General features: G+C 64.9%; 4 protein-coding genes, 1 long non-coding RNA gene and 1 other non-coding gene across 25 annotated transcripts; 5 read left to right on the forward strand and 1 right to left on the reverse strand.

Moving 5' to 3' along the window:
- Position 1: 1 nt before the first annotated feature.
- On the forward strand, positions 2-2,419 carry RPLP2 (ribosomal protein lateral stalk subunit P2). The gene is made up of 5 exons (XM_070565880.1): positions 2-430; positions 603-726; positions 1,266-1,314; positions 2,105-2,203; positions 2,304-2,419. Exons 2-5 carry the CDS (start codon positions 604-606, stop codon positions 2,378-2,380), a joined length of 348 nt encoding a protein of 115 aa, XP_070421981.1. The 5' UTR covers positions 2-430; position 603; the 3' UTR covers positions 2,381-2,419.
- On the forward strand, positions 1,353-1,487 carry LOC139074662 (small nucleolar RNA SNORA52). Its single transcript, XR_011524296.1, has one exon. It is a non-coding gene; the product is annotated as a small nucleolar RNA SNORA52 (small nucleolar RNA).
- Positions 2,420-5,088: 2,669 nt separating the features above from the next.
- PNPLA2 (patatin like phospholipase domain containing 2) lies at positions 5,089-11,206 on the forward strand. 4 transcript variants are annotated; one of them, XM_070565893.1, is made up of 10 exons: positions 5,089-5,237; positions 5,910-6,234; positions 8,023-8,255; positions 8,339-8,404; positions 8,767-8,976; positions 9,279-9,339; positions 9,535-9,711; positions 9,869-10,001; positions 10,208-10,330; positions 10,430-11,206. In XM_070565893.1, exons 2-10 carry the CDS (start codon positions 6,048-6,050, stop codon positions 10,713-10,715), a joined length of 1,476 nt encoding a protein of 491 aa, XP_070421994.1. In that variant the 5' UTR covers positions 5,089-5,237; positions 5,910-6,047; the 3' UTR covers positions 10,716-11,206. The 4 variants fall into 4 exon arrangements, with proteins under 4 accessions (XP_070421994.1, XP_070421996.1, XP_070421993.1 ...); XM_070565895.1 differs by having other exon boundaries at positions 5,101-5,430; positions 10,992-11,206; XM_070565892.1 differs by having other exon boundaries at positions 5,104-5,430.
- Positions 11,207-11,559: 353 nt separating this feature from the next.
- On the forward strand, positions 11,560-17,802 carry CRACR2B (calcium release activated channel regulator 2B). Of its 10 annotated transcripts, XM_070565886.1 has the most exons (12): positions 11,575-11,709; positions 12,171-12,256; positions 13,360-13,452; positions 14,367-14,557; positions 14,637-14,748; positions 15,178-15,352; positions 15,809-15,955; positions 16,100-16,190; positions 16,346-16,438; positions 16,628-16,794; positions 17,028-17,099; positions 17,356-17,802. In XM_070565886.1, the coding sequence occupies exons 4-12, from the start codon at positions 14,393-14,395 to the stop codon at positions 17,528-17,530; spliced, it is 1,197 nt and encodes a 398-aa protein (XP_070421987.1). In that variant the 5' UTR covers positions 11,575-11,709; positions 12,171-12,256; positions 13,360-13,452; positions 14,367-14,392; the 3' UTR covers positions 17,531-17,802. The 10 variants fall into 10 exon arrangements, with proteins under 10 accessions (XP_070421983.1, XP_070421982.1, XP_070421987.1 ...); XM_070565882.1 differs by lacking the exon at positions 13,360-13,452 and having other exon boundaries at positions 11,560-11,709; positions 17,306-17,802; XM_070565881.1 differs by lacking the exon at positions 13,360-13,452 and having other exon boundaries at positions 11,562-11,709.
- Positions 15,089-15,887, reverse strand: LOC139074544 (uncharacterized). The gene is made up of 2 exons (XR_011524237.1): positions 15,750-15,887; positions 15,089-15,499 (listed from the first exon to the last, which is right to left on the reverse strand). It is a non-coding gene; the product is annotated as an uncharacterized lncRNA (long non-coding RNA).
- A 1,051-nt stretch (positions 17,803-18,853) lies between the features above and the next one.
- Positions 18,854-23,926, forward strand: CD151 (CD151 molecule (Raph blood group)). Of its 8 annotated transcripts, none has more exons than XM_070565910.1 (9): positions 18,854-19,003; positions 19,961-20,019; positions 20,943-21,033; positions 21,199-21,390; positions 21,818-21,892; positions 22,330-22,434; positions 22,553-22,711; positions 22,854-22,940; positions 23,032-23,926. In XM_070565910.1, the coding sequence occupies exons 3-9, from the start codon at positions 20,950-20,952 to the stop codon at positions 23,089-23,091; spliced, it is 762 nt and encodes a 253-aa protein (XP_070422011.1). In that variant the 5' UTR covers positions 18,854-19,003; positions 19,961-20,019; positions 20,943-20,949; the 3' UTR covers positions 23,092-23,926. The 8 variants fall into 8 exon arrangements, with proteins under 8 accessions (XP_070422011.1, XP_070422004.1, XP_070422007.1 ...); XM_070565903.1 differs by having other exon boundaries at positions 18,864-19,003; positions 20,898-21,033; XM_070565906.1 differs by having other exon boundaries at positions 18,867-19,003; positions 20,879-21,033.
- The last annotated feature ends 1,117 nt before the right edge of the window (positions 23,927-25,043 follow it).

Genomic DNA, 25,043 nt, shown 5'->3' on the forward strand with positions numbered 1-25,043 from the left:
CGCGTCCCAGGCGTGGCGGCCGCGCTGCATGCTGGGAGCTGTAGGCGCCGCGTGGCATGCTGGGAACTCTCCAGGAGAAACACTCTCCTTCGGGCTCGCGCCACGCCTCGCCCTGCCGCCCCAGGGATTTCAGGAGACCCCCCTCCCCACGCGGTACAAGAAGGCTGCCCCAGAACTGCCCTAACTGCCTTTTGCCTTTGCTCGGGCGGCTGCGGGACGGAAAGGGACGAACGGGACGATGGCTTCTCCTGCGTCCTCATTGGCTGGGCGCCGCGTGACGTCACTCCGAGGCGCCCTCGCGGGGCGCGGCGCCCGGGTCCCGGAGGCTTCTGGGTAGCGGATTACCCCCGCCCCCTACGCCGGCGCCTTCCTTTCCGTCCCCGACGCTGCCGAGGTTGCACGCGCGAGGCCTCTCCGTCGCCGCTGCCGAGTGAGTGGGACGGCCCGGTGGGGCCGGGGCTCGGGCCAGGTCGGGGCCGCGGGGGCCCCGGGGCGCAGGCGGGGTGCCGGGCGGGCTCAGCGGGGGCCCCGGGCCGGGCCACGCGCGGCCGCGGTCGGGGCTCCTAGTCATGCCGCCGCCCTCTTCTCCCCTCCCGCCGCAGGATGCGCTACGTCGCCTCCTACCTGCTGGCCGCCCTCGGGGGCAATACCTCCCCCAGCGCCAAGGACATCAAGAAGATTCTGGACAGCGTGGGCATTGAGGCGGACGACGATCGGCTCAACAAGGTAGCAGCCCGCTACCGGCCCGATACTGCGCACAGAGGGTCCTCTCCTGCTCGGCTGGGTTTACCTTTGGGAAAGGGCACTTCGACGTGCCTGCCCATGCTGTCGTTTATTGGGTTGCCTTTGGGGGCCCTGATACAGCCCAGAGGAGGCTAACGTGGGTGTGAGGCCAAGTCCCGACCCGCGTGGTTGAGTAGAAGTATAAGTCACGTGTAATTGAAAGTTATGTAATAATTGACTTTTTGAAAAAGAGAAGAGGGAAGAGTACACTCTACTGCGTTATTTTTCAGCCTGTTTATTCTAGGTGTTATTTCCACGTGTAGTAGTGAGTCTTAGAAATCTGTCGCTGGTTCCCACTTGGAGCTCGTCTCCATTCAGAGATCTCAGTTATGGGTAATAACTGCAGTGGGGGGTGCAGGCTGAGAAGCTTCAGGGTGTCTCCTCGCTGTGCGGGAGGCCAGCCCTGCCCCTGGAGAAGGTGGTTAAGACCAGGGGTGTGGTGGTGGTCCGTGGTAACTGTTGGGTGTGCTTGTCTGCTTCAGGTCATCAGTGAGCTGAACGGGAAGAACATTGAAGACGTTATTGCCCAGGGTGAGAGTGTGTGGGGGGGCGGGGAGGCTTTGTTTTCACAGTCCATCCTAATTCCTGCCGGTCAGCCTGTGGCCTGCCAGGTTTCGCTTGTGGACCAGAGCACCCTAGGAGCCTCACCCAGAGGAGCGGGCAGGGCTTCAGTAGGCTCATGCCATGGGCGCTTCTAGACATTCCCAGGGGCAAGGCTTGCCCTCATCTCACTGGGCCTCTCTGCCTTGCCTGTAGCGTTGGGGAACGGGGACTTTGTAAACAAGTCTCCTCACGTGCTCTGGATGAGGGCATTGGGAGTAGAGCCTGGGGTTGCCAGGGATGACCACATGCCCCTGCCTCTCTTTGCTGGGCAGATGGTTTTCTGGTGACATCAGGCTGGAGCTGATGCGACTTGTTTGGAAGCCAAGCTGTTGGGGCAAACGATAATGTCCCTGGACATGTGATGGGGTACAGCCAGCTCAGCAGACAGTCTTGTTTATGAGCTCACTTTGGGCATGAGGATCAGGACACAGGCAGCAGACTCAGTCCTTGCCTGGTTATAAACATGTTCAGCTCTCTACGTGGTGAGGCACAGTGGCCCAGCATCTTGTGGAGGGATTCCTAGAAGTCAAGTTCAAGATAGGAAGTTTTTCAGGGTGTGTGACAGGTCCTCCTACCCAGGAGAAGAGGGGAGCCTGTGCATGCACTGAGAGACGGGCCCCCGTACATTGGGCAGACTGTCCCTTGACTCCTCTGAAGTAGCTTTCAGGCTGAGCCCCTGCTCTGGCCTCACCTCACCTCACCTCTTTGGTTTCGGTAGGTATTGGCAAGCTGGCCAGCGTGCCCGCCGGTGGGGCTGTAGCTGTCTCTGCTGCCCCGGGATCTGCAGCTCCTGCTGCTGGTTCTGCCCCAGCCGCAGGTAAGTGGAGGCTCAGGCAGCTGTCGTGGTGGCTGCACTGGGGTCTGCTGGGAGTCTGCCCGCACCGCGGGCCTCACTCACTCAACTCTTCCTCCCACAGCGGAAGAAAAGAAAGAGGAGAAGAAGGAGGAGTCCGAGGAGTCGGATGACGACATGGGATTTGGCTTGTTTGATTAGAATCCTACTCCCCTGCAAATAAAACCCTTTTTAAGTATCTGTTCAGCTGCCTGTGATCTCTTTGTTAGAGTCTGGCCTCAATGCAGGGCAGGTGGGGACCCCACGGTGGGCTGGCAGGCCTTACCGCAGGAGGATGCTTCCCCAGGGACAAGGAGTGGCTGAACCACGGTGGAGACAAGTCTTTGGTACAAAAATGAATACTTTGCGGGGGGGGTGGGTGGGGGGTAGGGACGGGACACTTTCTTGGGTGTGGCCAAACCTTGAGCAGGCTCTGGAGGGTGCAAGAGTCCCCTTCTTGGGTGACTGCCAGGGCCTTCCCAGGGAGTGCAGCCTTCAGGGGGACACCCAGGAAAACCTCAGAAGCAGCGATGAGTGGTCACCACTGCTCTGGAGGTGGCTCCAGCCAGCCAAGTTTAGCACTTCTCCCAGGACCGGTGGTGTCCTTCACTCAGATGGGGATGTGTGGTTGGGTGCGTGGATCCTGCGTTTGTTTCCCTGCAGGGGTCAGTGCCCCAGCTCCACCTTAACCCCTGAGCAACTTGGGGCAGTCATTTAGCTTATCGGAGCCTCAGTTTCCCCAGCCATCTGATGGGCCAACACTGGGGTACGTGTAGAAGTGGCTTCTGGGCATTGACATTAGGCCATGTGCTCACTAAGTCTTTCTGGGGTGGGCCTGCCCATGGCCCTCTCACCAGGCTCTATCCTGGAATGTGGGGGAGAGGGCAGAGGCCTTCCCTCTGCCCACCAATGCCAGGCCACCTAGAAGACACTGCTTCCCCGTCTGGAGGCCGTGGGTTGGCAACTGGTGGCGGTGTGGTGTGTACCTACTGTGTGCAAGGCCACAGCACTGAAGAAGGACCTGCCCCTGTGGGCCGTAGTTTTGTGGAGAAAGTAACCAATACAGCACTAGACAGCTGGGGCGGAGGAGGCTCCCTCCGTGAGGATCCGAGACCTGGAGGAAGAGGCTGGGGACAGTGCACAGCCGTGATGGAAGGAAGTCCTGAGACCCTCTGGTTATCCAGAGTGGTGTGGAGGGGCTGGAATCCACCAGGTGGGTGGTGGGTGGGACATGGAGCCAAGAGAAGTGAGGACCACTTCAGAGGTCTAGCAGTATGTGCTGCAGGGGGCGGTGAGGCGTGGGGCTGTGGATGCAACTGGACACGGGCCATGGCCCCAGGCTGCGGGAGAGAGCTCCCTAGAGGAGTGGACCCAGGGTCCAGGGGCAGAGCTCAGAATCCCAACCTCAGACCCTGAAGAGAAGGGCTGTGTGTGGGCTGGAAGATACCACGGGAGAGGGGCCAAGACACCCACCTGGCAGAATCACGCAGCAGACCTCAGGGCTTCTCCATGCTGACCAAGAGGAGCGGGGCCCACCTCCCACCCCCAGCCAGGATTCCGGGAAGGGCTGCCCTGTTCCTGGCTCCAGAGCTGATGGTCCCAGGGGCCTGGAGGGAGGGAATGTACCCAAAACAGTTCAACTCGGGTGTGGAAATGGGGGTAGAGGTCTCCCTGCACTGGGGCAGTGCCACCCTCCAAGGCCCCATGGCCCCTCAGAAGCGGTGCCAGCCCTGTGGTGGAGCGGTTAAGTTCGCGCCCTCTGCTTCGGCAGCCCAGGGTTCTGCCAGTTCAAATCCTGGGCGCGGACATGGCACCGCTCATCAAGCCATGCGGAGGTGGTGTCCCACAGTCTCCAACTAGAAGAACCCACAATTAAAAATACACAACTATGTACCGGGGGGCTTTGGGGAGAAAAAGGAAAAAAAACAAAGCAGAGAGGGCTTGGACGCTGGCCTCTCCTTGGAGCTGGTCCGGGGGAGGACCTTCTTGGGTCTCTGGCTCAGGCCGCCCTGCCCAGCTTCCCTCTCAGTCGTCATCCCAGTGACCCCTGGACTTTCCCCGCCAGCCTTGAGTTTTGCCCAGTTCTCACTGTGAGGCACTTCTCGCCCCTGCTGCGTCCAGCAGCATCCCCAAGGGCTCAGTCACTGGGGGCCCTGATGGTCCTGATGGGGCCACACCTCTCTGCGCTGTACCTCCAGCCACACTTCCATGGGATGGGGTCCCATGTGCAGAGAAAACGACAAGTCTTTGTAGGTCAAATTCGGTCAGCTCCCCATCCCTGCTTTCCCCTCTCCCAGTGCCCAGGCCAGGGCTCCCCTCTCCTCTCACTCCTCCCACCCGGGGCCCTTTGCATGTGCCCTTGGGCAGCCTGGGCAGCCTTGTGCCCTTCCTGGTGAACTCTGTGCCCAGATACCCTGTCACCCCTCTCGGTCCTCATTTTGAGCTGTGTAAACAATGTCTGTCCCCTGCCCCCTGTAGGGCTGGGTCTGCGTCGACCCTACTCAGTGTGCTACCCTGTGCTGGTTCACATGCCAGACACACTGTCGGTGCTAACTATGGTGGGAGGGAGCACAGAGGTTGAGGGCTGGACAGCATGACCCAAGGTGGCTGTGTTCTGGGGAGGCCCTGCTCTGGCTTCTCGGCCTGGGCCTGGGTGAGGGGCAGTCCCAAGCCTCAGCCCAGAGGCTCGAAGCCCTGGCACTAGCTGGGTCCTGAGCTGATCTCCTGCCTGGGAGTGAGTGTTCCTGGGGAGACACGCACACCGCCTCCCCACCACCTCAGCATAGATCAACACCTTGTTTGCGAGGTGGGGTGAGGTGCAGGGCTGGCTCCTGGATCCAAGCCAGGCGGGGCCTGCACCACACACTCCAGGAGAAAAATGCGGAAGAGGGGCGGGAGGGTGACGTCACCCGGAGTGCTCCACCCGCTGGGGCAATTAGCGGGGGCGGGCAGGGCCCGAGTCAAACCCAGGTAGACCCCACAGCCTGAGGAGACCGCGTCGGACGCTGGTGGGACCCGGGTTAGTGCCCAGGAAGGGGGGCCGCGGAGGGCAGGGCTGGGGCCCGATGTCAGGTGTGGGTCTGCGGCAGGCGCTGGCTCTGAAGTCGTGCGGGTGTGTGATTCGCATCGCCGCGGATGTCTGTGGATCAGGCTGTAGACAAGTCGGTGGATCCTGGGGGTCCCTGACTCGGGGGGGCTCCTCAGTGTCCCAGGTCAGTATTGTAGGCGGACCCCCGAGGGAAGGGGCGGCGGTTGCCCAGACACCAGGGCCCTCCCCTCGGGTGGTCTCGGAGCCGAGGACCAGGTCTCGGGCCAGGGTGGATCTCCGGGGGGGAGTGGGGTCCCGGGGCCAGTGTGGGCCTCTGGGGCCAAGGCCGGGGCTCCAGGTCCAGGGACGGGGTATCAGGTCCGGGGGCGTCGTTTCATTGGACCATTGGGCAGAGGCGGGGTTTCGGTGCCTGGGGTGGGGTCTCGGGGCTGAGATCCCAGGCCCGGGGTGGGACTCCGGGTCCAGGGGCGGGGTCTCAGGGCCGCGGAAGGCACCCGGGAGTGGGCGGGGCTCCAGGGCCCGCCTCGAAGGCGCGGCCGTTCCCCTTGCCCACGATTGGGCCGCGCGTGCCGGCCCCGCCCCGCCCGCTTCGCCCCCGCCCACCTCCACTAAAAATACCGCCTCCGTCCCCGCCCTGCGCAGTGTCGCCGCCTCACCGGGGGAGACCCCGAGCCAGAGTGACCGAGGGACCGGCCGCGTCCAGCTCCAGAGCGAGCGGCGAACGCGCGGTGTACACGAGGCCGGCCGGCCGCGGAGCCCCGGAGCCCGGCGGCCGCCGCGATGTTCCCCAAGGAGGCGACATGGAACATCTCGTTCGCCGGCTGCGGCTTCCTCGGCGTCTACCACATCGGCGTGGCCTCCTGCCTCCGCGAGCACGCGCCCTTCCTGGTGGCCAACGCCACGCACATCTACGGCGCCTCGGCCGGGGCGCTCACCGCCACGGCGCTGGTCACCGGGGCCTGCCTGGGTGAGCGGGGTAGGCGGGGCCGGGCGGATGCTCTTCGTGAGCTTAGAGCGCCCCCATCCCTTCGCACAGGGAGGCTGGCCGGGCCGCCGGTGCCGTGGGTGCCACGGGTGCCGTGGGGAGACGTCTCTGCCCAGGCCGAGGTTCCCCATCCTGGGCGCCGATCGGGGGGCGGGGCCAGGTTTGTTTTGCTGGGACGGTGCCCAGGGATTGGGGTAGAGCCCGGCGGGCTTCTGGGCCCGCCTCTGGGCGCAAAGCTTTCAGGGCGGGCAGGTGCAGTGAAAGCTGTCATTGGAAATAGAAAGTAAGCCGTGGGCGGGATTGTGAGAGGCAGGGGAGGGGCCTACGCCGCCTCCCTCGGCCCCGGCATCCGGCATCGGGCATCGGACTGGCTGCCAGCGGTCACTGCGTCCTGGAGCCCCGGGCCTAGCATAGGGTGGCCTCTGAAGAGCGCATTGGGCACTGTGGCCTGGTACCTCCCAAGGGCCCCTGGAGGAGGAGCCCCGCACGTCAGGCCTGGGCATGGCCAGCTCTCTTGCGCCCCTTTCTGCCTTGCACAAGGCCCAATGTAGGCCTAGGTCCCCAACTGTGGCCAACCGTTTTTGGCTCACTCCATGGAGTGGGAGGTGCTTCTGGACTCTCCAGCGGGGTACCCAGTGGGGTCAGGAATGCAGGAGTCTGTGTGTGCTGGGATGGCCTCCCCTACTCCCACACACTTCCTGCCGCAGTCCCATGGTGCTTATAGCACACCAAGTACTTCAGGAGTCCTGTGAATGTTGCCGAGCCCCCAGCCTACTAGGGCAGCCAAAGTGACAGAGGGGTCATCAGGGTCTTGAAGGTCCTGTCGGCAGGAGCCTGTCCACAGTTCTCTCCTGCCCCCTTCCAATGACCTTTGCCCTGAGGGGGGTGGGCTGGAAGGAGCATAGCTCTACATTCCTGGGACTTGAGGGTTCCCACTGTGGCCCTGCCCCTCCCACTCATGGAGGCCTCAGGCCAGCTCCTCTCAAACCCCCATGCTGGCCTCAGGACACACCTAGGTCCCTGGCAACTAGTTGAAAGCATGGCTCCCACAGCACTCCCCCAACCACACTCCCAAGAAGCCTCTTTCTCACGAGCAGTCTTGAGCAGCTGGAGCCCCCACAGAGTGCAGATGCTCGCCCCTCACTGCCGTTCTCATGACCCAGGTGGTGGTCCTGGAGGAGGGCACGGTCCTCAGCTCCTCCCCAAGGCCCTCCTGCTCCCTGATCACTCCTAGGCCTGCTCTCTCTCTGGCTTTGTTCTAGGCCAGTGCCCAGGGGCCCCCAAAGGGGCTGTTGGGGGGTTGCCTGCTCTTGGCTGCAGTGGGACACAGTTGCACTTTCTCAGGAGTGGTGGAGCCCCACTATTTCCAACCTCATGTCTCCTGGCCTGTGAGACCCCTGGATTGCACTGGGCTCTGTGGGTCTGGATCTGGCCAAGTGGGTGAAAACTTAGGCTGGTCAGAGTTGAGCCTCCGTCTCCCCCCGTTCCCGGGCTGGGTGCCACACCACACCAGACCCAGTGACTCATGGATCAGGGCAGGCAGTTGGGAAATACTGGGCAGAGGGCAGGCTCCGGCCCCAGCTGTCTGCCCTCCCAGGGGCCGGTGGCAAGAGTCTCACTTGTGGGCTGGGTCCCATGGTGGACACGGAGTCCTCCAGGGTAGATGGGCGGGCACCAGGTCTGGGTGCGGGGGAATCTTGGGCATGGAACCATAGCAGGTGTGCTGAGCCCAGGAGTGACAGCCCCTGTCTCTTGGCCCTGCTGCCCCAGGCGAGGCTGGTGCCAACATCATCGAGGTGTCTAAGGAGGCCCGGAAGCGGTTCTTGGGTCCTCTGCACCCCTCCTTCAACCTGGTGAAGACCATTCGTGGCTGCCTGCTGAGGACTCTGCCTGCTGATGCCCATGAGCGGGCCAGTGGGCGCCTGGGCATCTCCCTGACCCGTGTCTCAGATGGCGAGAACGTCATTATATCCCACTTCAACTCCAAGGATGAGCTCATCCAGGTGGGCCCTAGTGGGGCTGCATTGGGGGCGCAGTACGAGCCCCGAGGCCCCTGTTTATTGTTTTGTTTCTGCCCTGCCGGCAGGCCAACGTCTGCAGCACCTTCATTCCTGTGTACTGTGGCCTCATCCCGCCCTCCCTCCAGGGCGTAGTAAGTACCCCCCACCCCGGACATCTTCTTGGGTGACAAATCAGCTACTGTGTGGAATGCTGCGGGGGAGGCCATCTGTGCCCGCACGACTGCCCCTCACTCCTGCCACTGCCTGTTGCCCCACTTCCCCCAGGGTTACTCAAGAGCCAGGACTGCCTGTGGAGACACACACTTCCTGTGGCTGCCTCCCCTCCCCCTGCCACTCCTGGCCATCTGCTTAGTGGCCCGGCGGCCCATGGCCAGTGCCCAGGGGGTGAAGGGCCCAAATGAAATAGCCACTGGGTAGGGTCTGTGGTGGCCCGGTGGGGCAGCCTGCTCACCCTGCAGGCCCCTCACCGCGTGGCTGTGGGTTCCTGCCGCAGCGCTACGTGGATGGCGGCATCTCAGACAACCTGCCACTCTACGAGCTCAAGAACACCATCACGGTGTCCCCCTTCTCGGGCGAGAGTGACATCTGCCCGCAGGACAGCTCCACCAACATCCATGAGCTCCGGGTAACCAACACCAGCATCCAGTTCAACCTGCGCAACCTCTACCGCCTCTCCAAGGCCCTGTTCCCGCCCGAGCCCATGGTGAGCCCCATGGCCTGCACAGCCTCTCCTCGCTGTGTCCTGGGGGAGGAAGCTGCCTGGATGAGCACTCCTGAGTGACCACAGTGAGGGTGAGGTGGTCAAGGTGTCCTCTTCTGAGCGCTGGGCGAGAGTGCTGTGTCCTGCACAACCTCTCCACTCGGGGGCAGTCTGTCCAGCCTCTGTCCAGCTTTGATCTTGTCCTGGATCCAAGGTAGCTTGGTCGTGCCGAGCGGGGACTCTAGAGGGGCAGAGCAGGGCATGTCTGGCTCCCTTGCTCCAATTTATCCATCCCTCTGCCTCAGGTGCTGCGAGAGATGTGCAAGCAAGGCTACAGGGACGGCCTGCGCTTCCTGCGGCGGAATGGTGCGGACGCCGCCCCGCTGGGGAGCTGGGAGCTGGGAGCTGGGAGCTGGGAGCTGGGAGCTGGGAGCGCGGCGTTTGTCGGGCCCCTTCGGCCAGGCGGGTGGGCTGGGCTGGCAGACGGCTCTGCACTACTGCCCCCTGCCGGCCCGCCGGACCGCGGCCGCGCTGATCGCGTGTTACGTCCTCCCTACCCAGGCCTCCTGAATCAGCCCAACCCGCTGCAGGCGCTGCCCCCCGCCAGCCCCCATGACCCCAAGGACGAGGACGCCGAGGTGGCTGAGGCGGCCACGGAGAGGGCTCGAGTGGACGGCCACTTGCAGCTGCCCGGGGAGGATCACATCCTGGAGCATCTGCCTGCTCGGCTCAATGAGGGTGCGAGGGGGTGGCGAAGGGGGAGGGGGAGAGGGAGGGAGTGGGGAGAGGAGGGTGGTACCTGGCCTGCGGGGATGCCGGAGGACGAGGAGCAGAGTGGTCCTGGCCTCTGCCTCCCTACCCGGCTGCTAACTGCCCTCCTGCGCCCCACCTGCAGCCCTGCTGGAGGCCTGCATGGAGCCCAAGGACCTGCTGACCACGCTCTCCAACATGCTGCCTGTGCGTCTGGCCACGGCCATGATGGTGCCCTACACTCTGCCGCTGGAGAGCGCCGTGTCCTTCACCATCCGGTGCGGCGGGGGCTGGGGGGCGCAAGGATCATCCAAGAGTGGCGGGCACCCGGGGGAAGAGGCAGCTGGTTGGGGGCGCTGCGGAGATGCCGGGTCAGGGGTCCCACAAGCCGGGGCACAGACTGGGGTCGGGTGCGGGGGGTGGGGGGGTGGTCGTGAGGGCTCAGGCATAGTCCCTGAGGCCATGCCTCCCACCTTCACCCTAGCTTGCTGGAGTGGCTGCCCTATGTCCCTGAGGACATCCGGTGGATGAAGGAGCAGACAGGCAGCATCTGCCAGTACCTGGTGATGCGCGCCAAAAGGAAGCTCGGCAGCCACCTGCCCTCCAGGTGAGCCCCTGACTGTCGTGTCCGCGGGGAGCCCGCAGCCTCCGTGGCCCCCACTAAGGCCCTCCCTCCCTCCCTCCCTCGGCCCCTCCCCGCCCGCAGGCTGTCAGAGCAGGTGGAGCTGCGCCGCTCCCGGTCGCTGCCCTCTGTGCCGCTGTCCTACGCCGCTTACAGCGAGGTGCTGCCCAGCTGGATGCGCAACAACCTCTCGCTAGGGGACGCGCTGGCCAAGTGGGAGGAGTGCCAGCGCCAGCTGTTGCTGGGTCTCTTCTGCACCAACGTGGCCTTCCCGCCGGATGCCCTGCGCATGCGCGCCCCTGCGGAGCCTGCCCCTGCGGAGCCTGCCCCTGCGCCCCCGCAGCTCCCGCCCAGCTCGCCCCCTTGCTGAGCGCCCCTGCTCTGTCCTTCCCCAGCCCCCTGGGGTCCCGGTGCTGAGGGCTGGGCCCCCCAGCCTCCCTGCCCCGTGAGGCGGGGCCCTTGGGCCGGCTGCGATCCCCCTTCCCGGCCTTTCTTCATACCCCCTGCGGAATAAGGAGAAGGGGGCTTGGCTGTCAACCCCTCCACCAACCACTCACGTGCTGCACTGAGGAGGGAGAGGTGCCAGTATCCCTCCCCTCGCGGGGGCAGACGCCCCCTCACCTGTGCCTTAATCTCTTCCTCCCAGGCCCCACCCAAGGGCTGGGGAGGGCAGGGCCGGCACCTGGGGTCTCCTGGACCTGCGAGCCCTGCCCGAGGCCCCCACCCGTCAGCGCAGTATTACTCCTGAGGACTTTGCGCCTGCTCCTCCCTCCGCATTTTTCATGTTTTGCTGAAGAATGTGTGTGAAGAATTATTTATTTTCGCCCAAGCAGATGTAATAAATGCGACAGCTCACCCGTCTCCTTGGCTTGTATGTGACTCCCTTCTCCCAACACCCTCTCTGCTGACCAGTGTCTCTATAGCTTCGGGACAGGTCTTCCCAGGTCGGCTCCATGAGCCTGGCATTCCGGGCCTGGGGCTCTCCCCTAAAAGCGCCCTTGGGTCTCCCGCTTCCAGCCCACTCCTCTGGCCAGGAGCATACATTTGTCCCTTGCTTTGCCCTGAGGCCTGCTGGCTGACCCTTGGGCACAGCTTTCCAATGGCCAGCGGAAATATTTGGGGACCAAGCTCCTGGATAAATAAAAGCTAAGAAATATTTACCGAAGGTGGCGTCTGCACCTCCACTCCATGGTGACACAGGGGGCGTGGGGCCAAGTTCAGGGTTGGACAGCTGCAGAGGGTGAGGCTGCTCAGCTGAGCACTGTCGACCTGGGAGCCTCGGGGGCCCGCTCCACTTTGGACATTTCGCCCAAGGCTCTGGGAGGTTCAGGTCTCCACTTGTCATCACAAACCTCACTGGCCAGGTGCGTACACCTTGTTCCTCTGTCCCTTTCCCCTCCACAGGGTACCCAGCCTCCTGCCAATACACAGGAGAGGTCTGGAATGTTAGGCGGGGCGAGGTCTGAGCTAAAGGGGGCTGCACCTTGTTCTGGGGGAGACGTGGTTTCCCGAAAGCGTCCTCTGCCCTGGGCAGTCTGAGGGGATCTGGCCAGCCCTCTTTGGTGACCACAAGGGCCCATGGGGTGAGGGGTGCTGGTGTGGAGCTGGGCACTTGGCTGGCTGTCTGGAGCTCTTAATCCTGCCCGGTTCAGCCCCCACCTGCCTCCTCCCTCCAAGGCGTGGGGCAGCCCCCAGCCAACAATAACGGTGGTAGTGGGACTGCAGGACTGGGCGAGCCGGCTGGGCAGGTCCCAGGTGTGTGTGTGCCAGGGGCCGCCCCCCTCGCCGTCTCAAGGTCTTGTCCTATAGGCCCGACCTGTTCTAGTTCAGCAGGATCCCAGGCCCCTGAAAAGGCAGAGGTTTCCAGTCCCCAGCGCTGCCGAGGTGGCACTGTGAGGCCAGCCCCTCCAGGTGGGTGCAGGGGCCAGGCTGAGCTGGGAAGTGGGACCCTTGGGAAGAGGGACCCTTGGGAAGAGGGTAGGATTTTCTCCCCCAACAGGAAGGTCACACACAGGCCTTCCCCGGTGGAACCATCGGGGCTGTGCCCCCGAAGGAGTGCTGGGGGCGCCTGCGAGGTGAGGACCTCCTGCCTCCCCCACTCACTCACCTCACAGGTGCACAGGCATTTATGCTGTTGATTTAATTAAATACCATTTTCTAGTATATTACATGTTTATTGTTTTAAAATGGGAAAAATCCAAACGGGAAAAGGATAAGGAAGAAAGTAAAGTCACCCCACTCAGAGAGAACCACTAAAAATATTTTGGTCTATTTCCTGCTTGGCTTTTTCCTACACACACTTTTTGGCGCCTTAAATCCGGATCCTCAGGACAGCACCCCTCTTTGCTGTGGCCCTGCTCAGGAAGGGTCCCCCGTTCCCCGGGGTCATCTCTGCCCCATCGTGCGCTTGGGCTCTGCCAGGAGAGAGACTCGGGCCTCGGGGTCGGGGGGCCAGGCGGGTGTGGGGCCAGAGCTGGCCGCCCCGGCAGCGCCGAGAGGCGGGGACACGGTGACAGCAGCAGCCGCGGCTCCGCCCGGGGCCGGCCCACGCCGGGGGCTCGGTGCCTGCAGGGCAGCGAGAACCGCTCCTGCACGCGCCCCCGGCCCGCCGCCTTTCCGGGAGGAGCGGCCGTGCGTGCGGCAGGTGCAGCGGCACAACTCGCAGGTAGGCGCCTCGCGGGTCCGCCGCCCGCGGCCCCGGCCCTCCCGCCCGCCGCAGGGCACGCCGAGCCCCGCGCGCGTCTCGGTCGGGGACTCCGGGGCCCCTCGGGGCACGCGGCGGCGGGGCAGGGGCGGGCTCGGCCCCCAGGACCCTCGACGGGGCGGCTCACCGGCCCGGCGGCCCTTCCTCTCTGCTCCCGGGCCCGGCGGCAGCGCAGCTTCCGGCTGGGATGGACCTCGGCTCCGGTGGAGCCCGCCAGCCGCCAGTGGCGCGGCGCAGCCGCCCGGGTGAAAGGACAGCATGAGGGGGGGAGATGACTCTGGCTCGGGTATCCCCTCTCGCCCTTCTTCAGAGCTGCTCTCTTAGGAGATCTGCCCCACCCCCCAGTACTGGTGGGGAGGGAATAACAGTCCTGGACTGAGAGGAGAGGACCCCAGAGTCCCAGGTGTGTGTGAGGGTGCCGCGGCGCTGGGGGTTAGCTCTGGGAAATCCCGGGCCAGGGCACTGTGGGAAGGACAGGTGGCTCTGATTAGGGGGCGGGGCACCCCGGTGGGAAGGGAGGCCACGAGGAGGTTCCGGGACTTGGAGGGGGTTAGTCTGGTGGAGGGGAGGGGCTCTAGTGCTAGCGGGAGTGGCTGTTAAGCCTGACAAGGGCCTTGGAAGGCACCAGAGCTGGACCCTGCACCTGCACTCCTGGGGCCAGGGGCCCGGTGGGAGGGGTTGTGGGGGTGGGGAGGTGGAGGGGGAGGAGCGTCCCTCGCCTGCCAGGTAGTTGAAGGTGAGAGCCACTGAGGCCCAGACTCTAAGGCTGAGGACTTAGCTGGAATTGGCTAAGTGCTCCTAGCGGCCCAGCCTGGGCAGCATGGGTCGCCAGGTCCCCAACTCCAGGACCTGCTCAGCTCCTCCCCCGTGGACCACTCCCTCACCCAAGCCCTCTCCCCTCAGCTGCCAGGAGCCCCCTCATCCTCATTGTCCATCACGAGGTCTTTTACAGCTATTCCGATAACTCAGATCACCCCCTTCGCACATTCATCCTCTCCTGCACTGGCTCCCTCCTGGGTCCCAGCCTCTAGCATCCTGGGCAGCCCCCACAGGCCCTGAGCCTGCATCACCCCATGGTGACACCTGTGCCTGCAGCACTACCCCCATGCGGGCCATACCATCCCCAGCTGCCCCTCCTCTCTGGACCTCCGCCCTGCCTTCTGCCACCTTCCATCCTGGTGCAGGTCTGCTCATTCCTGGCTCTGTACCGCCCAGCTCAGCCCTCAGACACCCTCACATCTCACCCTCTCGCTGCTTTCCCTTCCCCTCTCTCTTTCTGAGCTCCGCTCAGGCCCTGATTCCTCCTTGGCTTCACAGCACCCCACGGCCGAGACCCCAACTCCATGGCCAGCCCTGGGAAGCCCGGGGCTGGGGAGGCCCAGGAGGAGGAGGGAGAGGAAGAGGGAGGTTCCGTGGAGCCACAGGCAGAGATGCTGCAGCAGGCCCAGGAGCTGTTTCTGCTATGTGACAAGGAAGCCAAGGGCTTCATCACCCGGAATGACCTGCAGGTGAGTCCTCCACCCCCAGAGACTGCTCTGGCCAGGGACTGACCTCGGCTACTCAGCCCTGCCATTCTTGCCCGGCCAGGGCCTGCAGAGCGACCTGCCGCTCACACCCGAACAGCTAGAGGCTGTGTTTGAAAGTCTGGACCAGGCCCGCACAGGCTTCCTCACCGCTCGGGAGTTCTGCCTTGGCCTGGGTGAGCCTGGCCCCTGAGCCCCCCTCTGCCGCCCTACACCACCCCACCCCTGAGACCCTCCACCGGTGCATGTGGGACACCGTGAGGCTCACAGCCCACACAGATGGCAGCCTGCGCCACTCCATCACCTGGGTCTGTACTCACAGGCGCCACGGGGAGCCCCTCAGCTGCTGTGGCTTGTGCGGAGTTGACCCTCCTGCTTCCCCACCTGCTCTCCTGTGCCAAACCCAGATGGGGCTGGGAGCCAGGCATGCCTCATTCTGGCCGGAGCCCGGCTGTCACCTCCCATTCCCAGGCCAAGAATCGGACCAGAATAAGGAAGAAAAACAGGAAACTGGGCTCAGAGAAAGGGCAGGATATGTTTGTGGGGGGATGGGGGAGAGCTGGGTAACCAACAGCCCTCCTAATCTCTCCCTCCCACGCCTGCAGGGAAGTTCGTGGGGGTGGAGTCGGCTCAGGGTGCACAGCCCACCATGGCTCCCGAAGAAACCTTTGAGTCTGGCTGGTCAGAAGTGCAAGGCACCGAGGGCTCTCTGGAGGACGAGGAGGAGGAGAGATTCTGGGCTGAGCTGGAGCAGCTGGGGGTGGCCCGGGTCCTGGGCGAGTGAGTCTGTGCTGGCCCCGCTCCCAGCTCCCTCGTCTGTTATCTGTCTCCCTCTGCATGCTGCCTGTCCACGTCGCCAGCTGTCTGTTCCTGCGCAGGGTCTCTAGGCCAAGTCTGGCCCAGTCGTTCCCTCTCAGCTGCGACTACCTGGGAGGAGCCGGGCGTGATTTCCCGCAGAATTTGCATTTCAGGAGGCAGCAGTCAGGGCTGCGGGGAGGAGGGGCGGCACCCGGCACATGGCCACGTACAAACGGGCATAGCCCCGGATACACACGACACCTGGCTGCCCCGCGCGCGCACAAACCCCAGCAGGGGCGGAAGCACCACGAGAGAGATGCCTTGCATGCAGCAAAGGCTCCTGGCTTGTCCAGGACTGCAGGAGTCTCCTGAGGCTTACCCTTCGGGGTGGGGTAGGGAACCCTCACTTCTGCTTTAGCCCCTGCCCGCTCCCTCCAGGCAGTGGGCGGTGCGGACGCTCTGGACCCGGCTGCAGCGCGAGCGACCCGAGCTGCTGGGCGCCTTCGAGGATGTTCTGATGCGCGCGTCGGCCTGCCTGGAAGAGGCAGCTCGAGAGCGGGACGGCCTGGAGCAGGCGCTGCGGCGGTGAGGGCCAGGGGCCGGGACGGGGCCTGGGGGCCGGGTGGGAGGCCCCGGGAGACGGAGGAGGCGGGGCTAGGGCCTGTAGTACCGGCAGGTTCTAAACCGCTGTCTTCCCCCGCCCTCCCCCGGGGCCCCGGTCTCCTGAAGGCGGGAAAGCGAGCACGAGAGGGAGGTGCGCTGTCTGTACGAGGAGATGGAGCAGCAGCTTCGCGAGCAGAGCCGGCGCCTGCGGAGTCAGGTGGGCGCGCGGCCCCGCCCCCCGCGCGCGGCCCAATCGCAGTCGCGCGTGTCTCCCTGGCTCCGCCTTCTCCGAATTGGTCCCACCCTGGTCCCATCCCCCGCCCCTGCCCCTCCGGAGCTGGCGGAGGCTCAGGTGCCCCTCGCGCGTCCCAGGATCTCCCCCGGGAGGAGCAGAGAGGCCGCCTGGAGCTAGAGCTGCAGAGCCGCGAGCAGGAACTGGAACGCGCGGGCCTGCGGCAGCGGGAGGTGAGCGGCCGCCGGCCCGCCCCAGCCCACAACCCCATCCCCACCGTCACGCGTGCACTCCCTTTATCCTTGAGGTCCCCTGGGCCTCAATGTCCCCAGCTCCGAAATTGTTGGGGATCAGGGGCAAACACAGCAGCCCGGGGAAGAGGAAAGGTCCTCTTTAGCCTCGATCCCCCCACACCTATCCAGTTGGAACAGCAGCTGCAGGCCCGGGCCACCGAGCAGCTGGAGGCGCAGGAGCAGAACGCCCAGCTGTGGCGGGCCAACGAGGCGCTGCGCACCCAGCTGGAGGGGGCGCAGGAGCAGCTCCGCAGACTGGAGGGCGATGTGCAGAGTCGCCAGGAGCAAACCCAACGGTGCCTGGAGGGCGGGGCTGGGGTGGGCCCTCAGGGGCGGGTTCCGGGGAGGGGGTGGAGCCGGGGGGCGTGGCGGAGTCGGGGTCGCACTTGGGGTTCAGGTCTGGGCCGCTTCCATGCCTGTCCCATGTCTCGGCCCACCCTCAGGGTCTGCGTGGGATAGGGTCCTCTGGGGGTCATGGGGCACCCGAGGGAGCCTCCCTTGCATCCAGGTCACCACCTACCTCCCGCAGAGACATGGTCGTGGTCTCAAGGAACATGCAGAAAGAGAAGCACAGCCTCCTGAGGCAACTGGAGCTCCTCAGGTGCGGTCAGGCCCAGGCCAGGGGGGAAGGGGCTCAGCGCATCTCAGCTAGGGAGCTCCTAGCTCCCAGACATTCCTGACCATCGCCCCATCCCACTTCGAGGAAGTCCTTCCTTGAGTCTGCCCTCCATCCTCATACTGTAGCCCCAGACAGATACCTCTCTTCTGGTCTGAAGGAGAACCAGAGTCCCCACGTTCCCCACCCAGGAATGCTGCCCCTTGAGGCCTCTCAGAGCCCTTGGACTCCTCTTCCCCAGGGAGCTGAACACGCGGCTACGAGACGAGAGAGATGCCTGTGAGGCCAGGCGGCTGGGCAGTGGCCGCAGGAAGGCTCTGGCCACGGCCCGCCTGCCAGGGCCGACCTGCTGTTGCTGCTGCTGCTGGGCTCGCCCCCCCAGACGTGGCTCTGGCCACCTTCCCAGCGCCCGCTGACCAGCCCAGAGTGACTCATTGGGCGTTACTGGAGGAGCTGCCCCTTGAAGGTGACTTGTCATGGCTGGGGCCTGCCCATCCAGGATGTGGGCTCTACCCAGTGGACTGCCTGGCCTGCCTGCCTGCAGGCATGAAGGAACTAACCCCAGGGGTGGTCAGGGTCTCATGTGCCCCCATGCTGGTCCTCATCCTGTCCCACTGTCCCTATCCCATCAAACCTATGTCTGTCCAGCAGAAAAGCCCCCTCCTCCAAATAAAGTCCACTGACTGCACTGTGGATGCCTCAGCCTCCTGTGTGCGGGAGCCACAGCACTTGCGTGGTACATGCATGAAGCGTCCATGGTACACATGTGGCATGTGCGTGGTACATGCATGGTACAGGTCCACAGCCCCGTGGTGCTGGTGCTGTGGGTGTCTCCCGTCCTGCCCCCAAGCCCTCACCATCCATCAAAGTTGAAGCCTCAGGGGCCCTCTGCAAGGATGAGGAGGGGACTGAGGCCGATGGTCTCGCCAGGAAGGCCCAGGCAGGGTCTCCTGCCCACTCCTGGCCTCCATCGGCTCCTCTCTCCCCATTCCAGTCCTTGCACAGCCCTGGGGGGGCCAGCTCAGTCCCTGGAGTCTGGTGGTCCTGAGAGGAGCCTCCTGGGGTGGGCCTGAAGTTGCCTCCCATGCCCTTCCACCCCACCTGGGGGAGCTGCCCGCTGGAGCCACAGGCAGGGAGCTGGGGACCACTGCTGCCCACTGTCCAAGGAGAGATGCTCCAACTGATCCTCAGACTCAGACGGCCCCCCGTCTGGCTGGGGATGAGCCTGGTGGGCTAGGAGTCCCTCTGACTCCTTACTCCCACTCTCAGCTTCCCAGTCCAGCTGATCAGCAGGCTCTGCTCTTTCTCCCTCATCCCTTCCCCCACTCCCAGGCCCGATGCCCTCCAGACTGGACTCCCTCTCGCAGGGACCCTAGGGTTCCCTCCACACTGCACCAGAGAGGCCCTCCTCCTGCATCTGACTGTTCGTCCAGATCCTCACCCCAGGCCGGCATCTGTTCTGTCGACCCCTGTAGCCTCCGGTGGTTCCTGGGTTGGGGAAGAGAGAGGGGAGTTGCGCCGGGGTGGGCGCGGTCTTGGACACAGTCCAGCGTCTCTGCCGGGTTGGCCGCCGCCTCCCGGCTCCTCCGTCGCCCGCGGGTGTGCGCCCCCGGCTGCAGTCCGCTCGGCCCCCGCAGTCCCTGGTGGACCCGCGGCGCCGGCCCCAGCCAGTGTCCCGCCCCGCGCAACGAGCCCTGCCTGCCAGGACCTGCCCGCGGCCGCTGGCTGGGGCGGGGCCTGCGGGCAGGCGGGCGGGCCGGGCCGGCCCGGCCCGGGGCGGGGCGGGGGGCGGCCCGCGCTTCTCCCTCGCAGGCCCCGCGCCGGCCGCGCATTCCCGGCGCTCAGAGCCGCCGCCCCCGCCGCCGCCCGCCGACTCCGACGCGTGGCCGGTGAGTGCGCCGCTGGCCGCGGGGGCTCAGTGCCCCGAGCCCTGCGCTGTCCGGCCCGAGGGCCCGGCTGCGGGCGCCGGGAGGGCCGGGAGGCCGGGCGGCCGGATGGGGAGCAGGCGAGGGTCAGGCGCTTCCCCTCCTGGGCCTTCGGACAGGCCTGGCGGCCCCTTCAGACCAGAGGCTCCCCACTCCTTGTCCCCGGACACCGGTCCCCTCCCTCCGCCGCAGGCCCGCCCACCGTCCGGGTGCAAGTGGGCGGGCCGTCGGCCTCGGCCGCGTTGGGGGGCGGCGGCGGCGACTTCATTGCGGCGGCGCGGGGATTCCTCCCCGGGCCTGACCGGAGCGGGGTCCGGGTCCCCTCCTTGGGCGCGGGCCGGCCTGGGGCCCGGTGGAGTTGCAGGCGCTGGAGCGGGGCAGCTCTGTCCCAGGCCGCGGGAACTATTTCTGGCCGCCCTTTCCCCGGGGAATCACATCCGCCAGGCGCACCCGGAACGAGGGGCCCCTCCTCAGCCGGCAGCTGGTGCGCGGCCGTGGGGGCTGATGTGTGTCCGGAACTAGCCTCCCCAGAAACCCGGGACCTCAGATCAGGCCCAGGGGCAAGTCGGTGGGGTGTGGGCTGACAGCCTCCAGCTCCGTGTAGGGTCTGCAGCCACTCCTGCCTGGTGGGGGAAGGGGCAGTGGCAGGTCTGGCTAAGACCGCGGGTGGGGTGCCTGGAGAAGGCGTGTGGTCCATCCCAGGATCCAACTTTCCAGCAATGTCTTCTGTCCTGCCCCGCCCTGGCCCAGACCAAAATACCGGGCCTGGCCGCTCCCCTCTCTGCGGCTGGGGGTGGACACTGCCTGCTGTGGAAGCCCAGCTCGGGTCCATGGCCTGGGGCAGCCACAAGGAGGGGTGGCAGGAGCCTATCCGGCCCATTTGGCGTGGGCCAGACCTGTGGCCTGTCCCTGCTCTTCTAGCGGAGTCTCCTGGGGAACTTCCGTCCACCTGTTCTACAGAGGAGCTGCCTGCCTGCCAGGTGAGGGCGGGGTGGGGTGGGTACAAGTCCAGCTCTGGGTGGCTCTGTGCCTGTCTGGAAACGTGGCTCCAGGTGCTGAACTGCCGTCAGTGCCCCACGGGCTGCCCCGCCCTCCCCAGTGCAGACGCCTCACCACAGAGCCGGGAGGGTGGCCCTGGGTGCCTCTGGGAGGAGCACAGCCTGTAGCTGCACTTCTCGCTGGCAGTGGTGTGGCTGTCCGCTTTCCGGTGATGGGGACCAATGAGGGAAGAACTCGCAGGTCTAGGGAGTGTGTGTCTGCCAGCCCTGCCTGCCCAGCACCCCCCATTCTCCCTACCCTGGCTGGGAGGAAGGAAGGAAGCCCTACTCTTTAACAGAAGCCTGAGGGGCTTCCCTAGGGCCACATGGCTGGCTATTGATGGGCAGACCAGTCTGCCTCCAAGTGGCCTCTTCCCCTGCAGTAGCCGGGAGGTTCCTGCCAGCCTGTGACGTGGGGCCCGGGGAATGCTGGGGGGGCGGGGGGCAGGCGGGGCCTGCATGACCTCACCTCCAGGTGCCTGCTGGGCTTCCTACCCTGGCTGCCAGCAGGGGTGAGTCAGCCAGTGATGGCTGGGGGTCCTCCATGCTCCTCATGACGTGGGCTCTGGTCAGGGAAGCCAGGCCCTCTGGCCTTCCAGGGCCTGGCCTTCAGCTTGGCTGTGGGCCCCAGACGTCTGCCCTGGCTGCAGTGGGGGTGGGGGCTCCTGAGCTGCCCTCCCAGGAAGTGTCCTGGTTCCCATGGACATTCTCCCAAGGCCTTCACCCAAGGCAGGCGGTTGGCTGGACCCCAAGTCCCTGGGCCGGCCTGGGCATCTGTGTCCCCTCCTGCTGTCCCCACCAGTGTCTTGCTGTCCTCCCAGTCCAGGCCTGGTGTTGTGGGCTATCTGACCTCCCCCGCCTCCCAGCCCCAGGATGGGTGAGTTCAACGAGAAGAAGACGACATGTGGCACCGTCTGCCTCAAGTACCTGCTCTTCACCTTCAACTGCTGCTTCTGGGTGAGCAGCGGGCACGCCCGCCCATCCCATCCCGTCATCTGCAGCTCTCTACCTATCGTCTCCTCCCTCCCATCCCTGGTCCGTGAAAGGAGCCCTGGCCTGGGGGCTCAGCCCTGTCTCTCAGACCTGGGGCCAGATGTGGTGACCAGTGTGCACTGCCCACAGCTGGCCGGTCTGGCGGTTATGGCAGTGGGCATCTGGACACTGGCCCTCAAGAGCGACTACATCAGTCTGCTGGCCTCAGGCACCTACCTGGCCACAGCCTACATCCTGGTGGTGGCTGGCGTTGTTGTCATGGTGACCGGTGTCCTGGGCTGCTGCGCCACCTTCAAGGAGCGGCGGAACCTGCTGCGCCTGGTCAGCGGGGCTTGGCCAGCACTGGGGGTGGGGGTGGGGATGGGGGCTACTGGGGCAGGGGCTCCCCACCAGGCTGCCTGGTGCTTGCTCTGGGGCCCTGATAGGAAAAGAACAGGACAATAGGGGTTGAGTGTGACACTGCAGAATAGCCTTTGCTGTGTTCACCTGGGGGGTGTCCCTTCCCACCTGCCCAGCCCTGGGAGTCCCCCCATCCCAGTGGGCCAGCTGAGGGAAGACACCAGCTCTGAGAGAAAGCATCAGGGGGCCTCGCTGTGCCCCAGCCTCCACCTGCTGCCTGGAGCCCTACTCTGTGGCCACTTGGGAGCTGAGGGTGGGGGCTCCGCTCTGTTGTGCCTGGACACTACCAGTCGTTGCGGAATGGGGGTGTCTGTGTCCCACCCTGCCTCATCGAGTCCCTGCCCCCCAGTACTTCATCCTGCTCCTCATCATCTTTCTGCTGGAGATCATTGCTGGCGTCCTGGCCTACGTGTACTACCAGCAGGTGAGGGCCCAGACAGGCCCCGTGGGGACACGGACACAAGCACACATGGACAGGCACATGCACAGGCAGGGTGTGCACATACAAGGATACATGTATATACACTGGAAAGGACATAGACACGCACATACAGGGACATGCACATCCACACACAACCCCCTTGTACTCCAGAGCTGACCATTGTGCCACTAGGCCCTGGAGGTGGGGGCTGGGTCACAGGAAGGGTGGACTGCAGGGTTGGGCAACCTGCCTGCAGCACCCAAGCTGCAGGTGCCCCCAAGCGGGGGCAGGTGTCCATGGGATCTGGAGCTCCCTCCCTGCCCTGCCCCTCCTGGTGGCCACTGGGTGCCTCTCCTGGCCCAACCGTGCCTGCCCCTGCTCTGCCCCACCTTGGAGGGTCTCAGACTTTGTGGCTGAAAGTGTCCCCACCTCACCCCCAGCTGAACGCAGAGCTCAAGGAGAACCTGAAGGACACCATGACCAAGCGGTACCACCAGAAGGGCCACGAGGGCGTGACCAGTGCGGTGGACAAGCTGCAGCAGGAGGTTGGTGGCTGGCACAGGGAGGGGTGTGCATGCCTCTGTGGGCCTCCCCAGACCTGTCCTGTCCCCACTGCAGGGGTGGGTAGTGTGGGGGCTCAGCCTGGCTGTGTTCCCGCTGCAGTTCCACTGCTGTGGCAGCAACAACTCCCAGGACTGGCGGGACAGTGAATGGATCCGCTCGGGCGAGGCAGGTGGCCGTGTGGTCCCAGACAGCTGCTGCAAGACTGTGGTGGCCGGCTGCGGGCAGCGGGACCACGCCTCCAACATCTACAAGGTGGAGGTAGGCTGGCAGGAACCTGGGGCTCCGGAGCCCCCAGATGCTGGGGGCTGGTGTGGCTACACCCCAAGGGAGGCTGGGGCTGTGGCCATGGCGGGGGCTGGAGGACTTGCCAGCCTTCAGCGCCCCACCCCCACCCTGCCAGGGCGGCTGCATCAGCAAGCTGGAGACCTTCATCCAGGAGCACCTGAGGATCATCGGGGCTGTGGGCATCGGCATCGCCTGTGTGCAGGTGTGGGCAGGAGGGCAGGGTGCTGTGGGGGGGTGCAGGGACGTGAGGCGACTGGTGGCCGTGGCCCACTCATGCCAGCTCTGCGCCACAGGTCTTTGGTATGATCTTCACGTGCTGCCTGTACAAGAGCCTGAAGCTGGAGCACTACTGACCTGCGCTGTGCTGGCCCTCCGCGCACGCTGCAGCTTCTCACCACCGCCCGTGTGACTACTGAGCTGACACTACTGATGGCCAGGGAGCTGGGGTCCCTGGGGCCCCGCCCTCACCCCTTTGCCAGGGACATTGTGTTCTCATGCCTCTACCCACCCCGCCACCGTGACCTCTGGGGACCCGCACTCCCAGAAGGAGCTTCCAGTGCCTTCTGCTGCACACCAAAGTCTTGAGGCCTGAGGTAGGCCCCCCCCCCCCCCCCCCCCCCCGGGGTGAGGAGGGGCTGCAATTCTGCCTGTCCGCTGTCTGGGTGTGGCTGGTGGGGTGGAGCCACTGGGTTCTGAGAATAAAGCGCCCCCCACCCACAGGCCAGCTTCTTTGGGGTGGGGTCAGGAGGCCGTGGGGTACTCCCTAATGCCTCTGCTCAGTTGGAGGGGCTGGTTTGGGGGTGAGTTGGACAGAACTAGGCTGGGCCACCCTAGGGTGCTCCCAGCTGCCTGGATACACCCCCAATGGTGGCCAAGGGAAGGCCGGGAGGGGCAGGTGCAGATGTGTCTGCCACCAGGACAGTCCCACTCAGTAACTTGAGGCCTCTCCCTGAGGCTCCTCCCCCATTCTGTGCCTCTGCTGCTGCCCCTGCTCCTGGCCACCCTGCTCCCTGAGCCCCCGTTTCTCCCGCTGCTCTCAGCACTGTGTAAAAGGCCACATACTCACATGCTCACTGTCTCCCCTTCCCCGGGGCAGGGGCTTTGTGGGTTTTATTCACTGCTGTGTTACAAATGCCTAGAACTGCTCCTGCCACTTAACAGGTGCTCAATAAACGTTTGTGGAACAGACGAGTGAACTCTACGTCAGTGAGAGATGGTCCTGGTGCTTGGGGCCCTCCCATCCAGCAGGGTGGGCAGACCCATCACCCAGTGCCATGACACAAGGGCAGGGGACTGGAAGGGCAGCCAGTTGTGAGCTGAGAGCTGATGGGGTTCAAGGAGGAGGAGGTCAATGGCAGGGACACTGAGCACAGGCCTTGAAGCAGAACCTTGCCCATTCTGGGAGGGAAAGATGGTGGTGTGGCTGAAGCCCTCAGAGAGAAAATGTGGACAGACCTCGAGACGCCTGGACCTGCTTGTGGTTCTCAAAGATCCTCTGGCCACTGTGTAGGGACCAAGTACAGGTGAAAGTGGAGGTGGGAGGGCGTGGAGTGGGACTTCTCAGGTGCGAGCTGTGCAGCAGGGGTGCTAGGCCTGGGGCGGGGCAGGACATGAGCTGTCAATGGCAACCGGACTGGAGAAACCAAGAGCGCTGGGCCTGGAGGGGCAGCCAGGGCTCGGCCACCATGCCCCACGGCTTGGGCTGTCCACCCCTGGGCAGACCTTGTCATCTCCCGACCGGTTTCCTCATGTGCACTCGGAGGACCCTGTTTCAGGTGTCCAGGTATCCAGGCCGACCCTGAAGAAGGTGCCAGGAGAAGGCTGCCTCCCTCTCTCCTAACCGCATACTCCTACCCGCCAGGGTGACAACTTTCAACTCTGTGGCTCAGCCAGAGTTGAGCTCTCTGGCCGCTCCACAGGATGAAAGCTAATGCCCAGGACGTGGGGAGCTCGGCTAGCCCCAACACCCAGGAGACCCTCCTCAGGGCCACCCCCAACCTGCTATGGGGGTCTCAAGGCTGGTGCAGAGGCCAGGCCCTGCTCCTCCCCGTTGGCAGGAACTTGGCCAAGGGGAGGGGCCTGCAGGGCTGGGGTGGAGCCTGGAAGCCTGTGGCAGCAGGACCCTCAGGATGGACAGCCAAGACCACAGTGGGCACCCTATTCAGAGCCCAGAAAGTCTGGTTCTTGAGATCCTGGGAGAGAGAATGTGGGGACCTCTGTGCTCAGCCTACACAGAGCACAGAACCGGGTGGTGGGGATGCCAGTGTGTCGTGTCCCTGCCCGCCAACAGCGTTCTTGGTTGTCT

This window comes from Equus przewalskii, chromosome 11 (genome assembly GCF_037783145.1).
Source record: "Equus przewalskii isolate Varuska chromosome 11, EquPr2, whole genome shotgun sequence".
Lineage (NCBI taxonomy): Eukaryota > Metazoa > Chordata > Mammalia > Perissodactyla > Equidae > Equus > Equus przewalskii.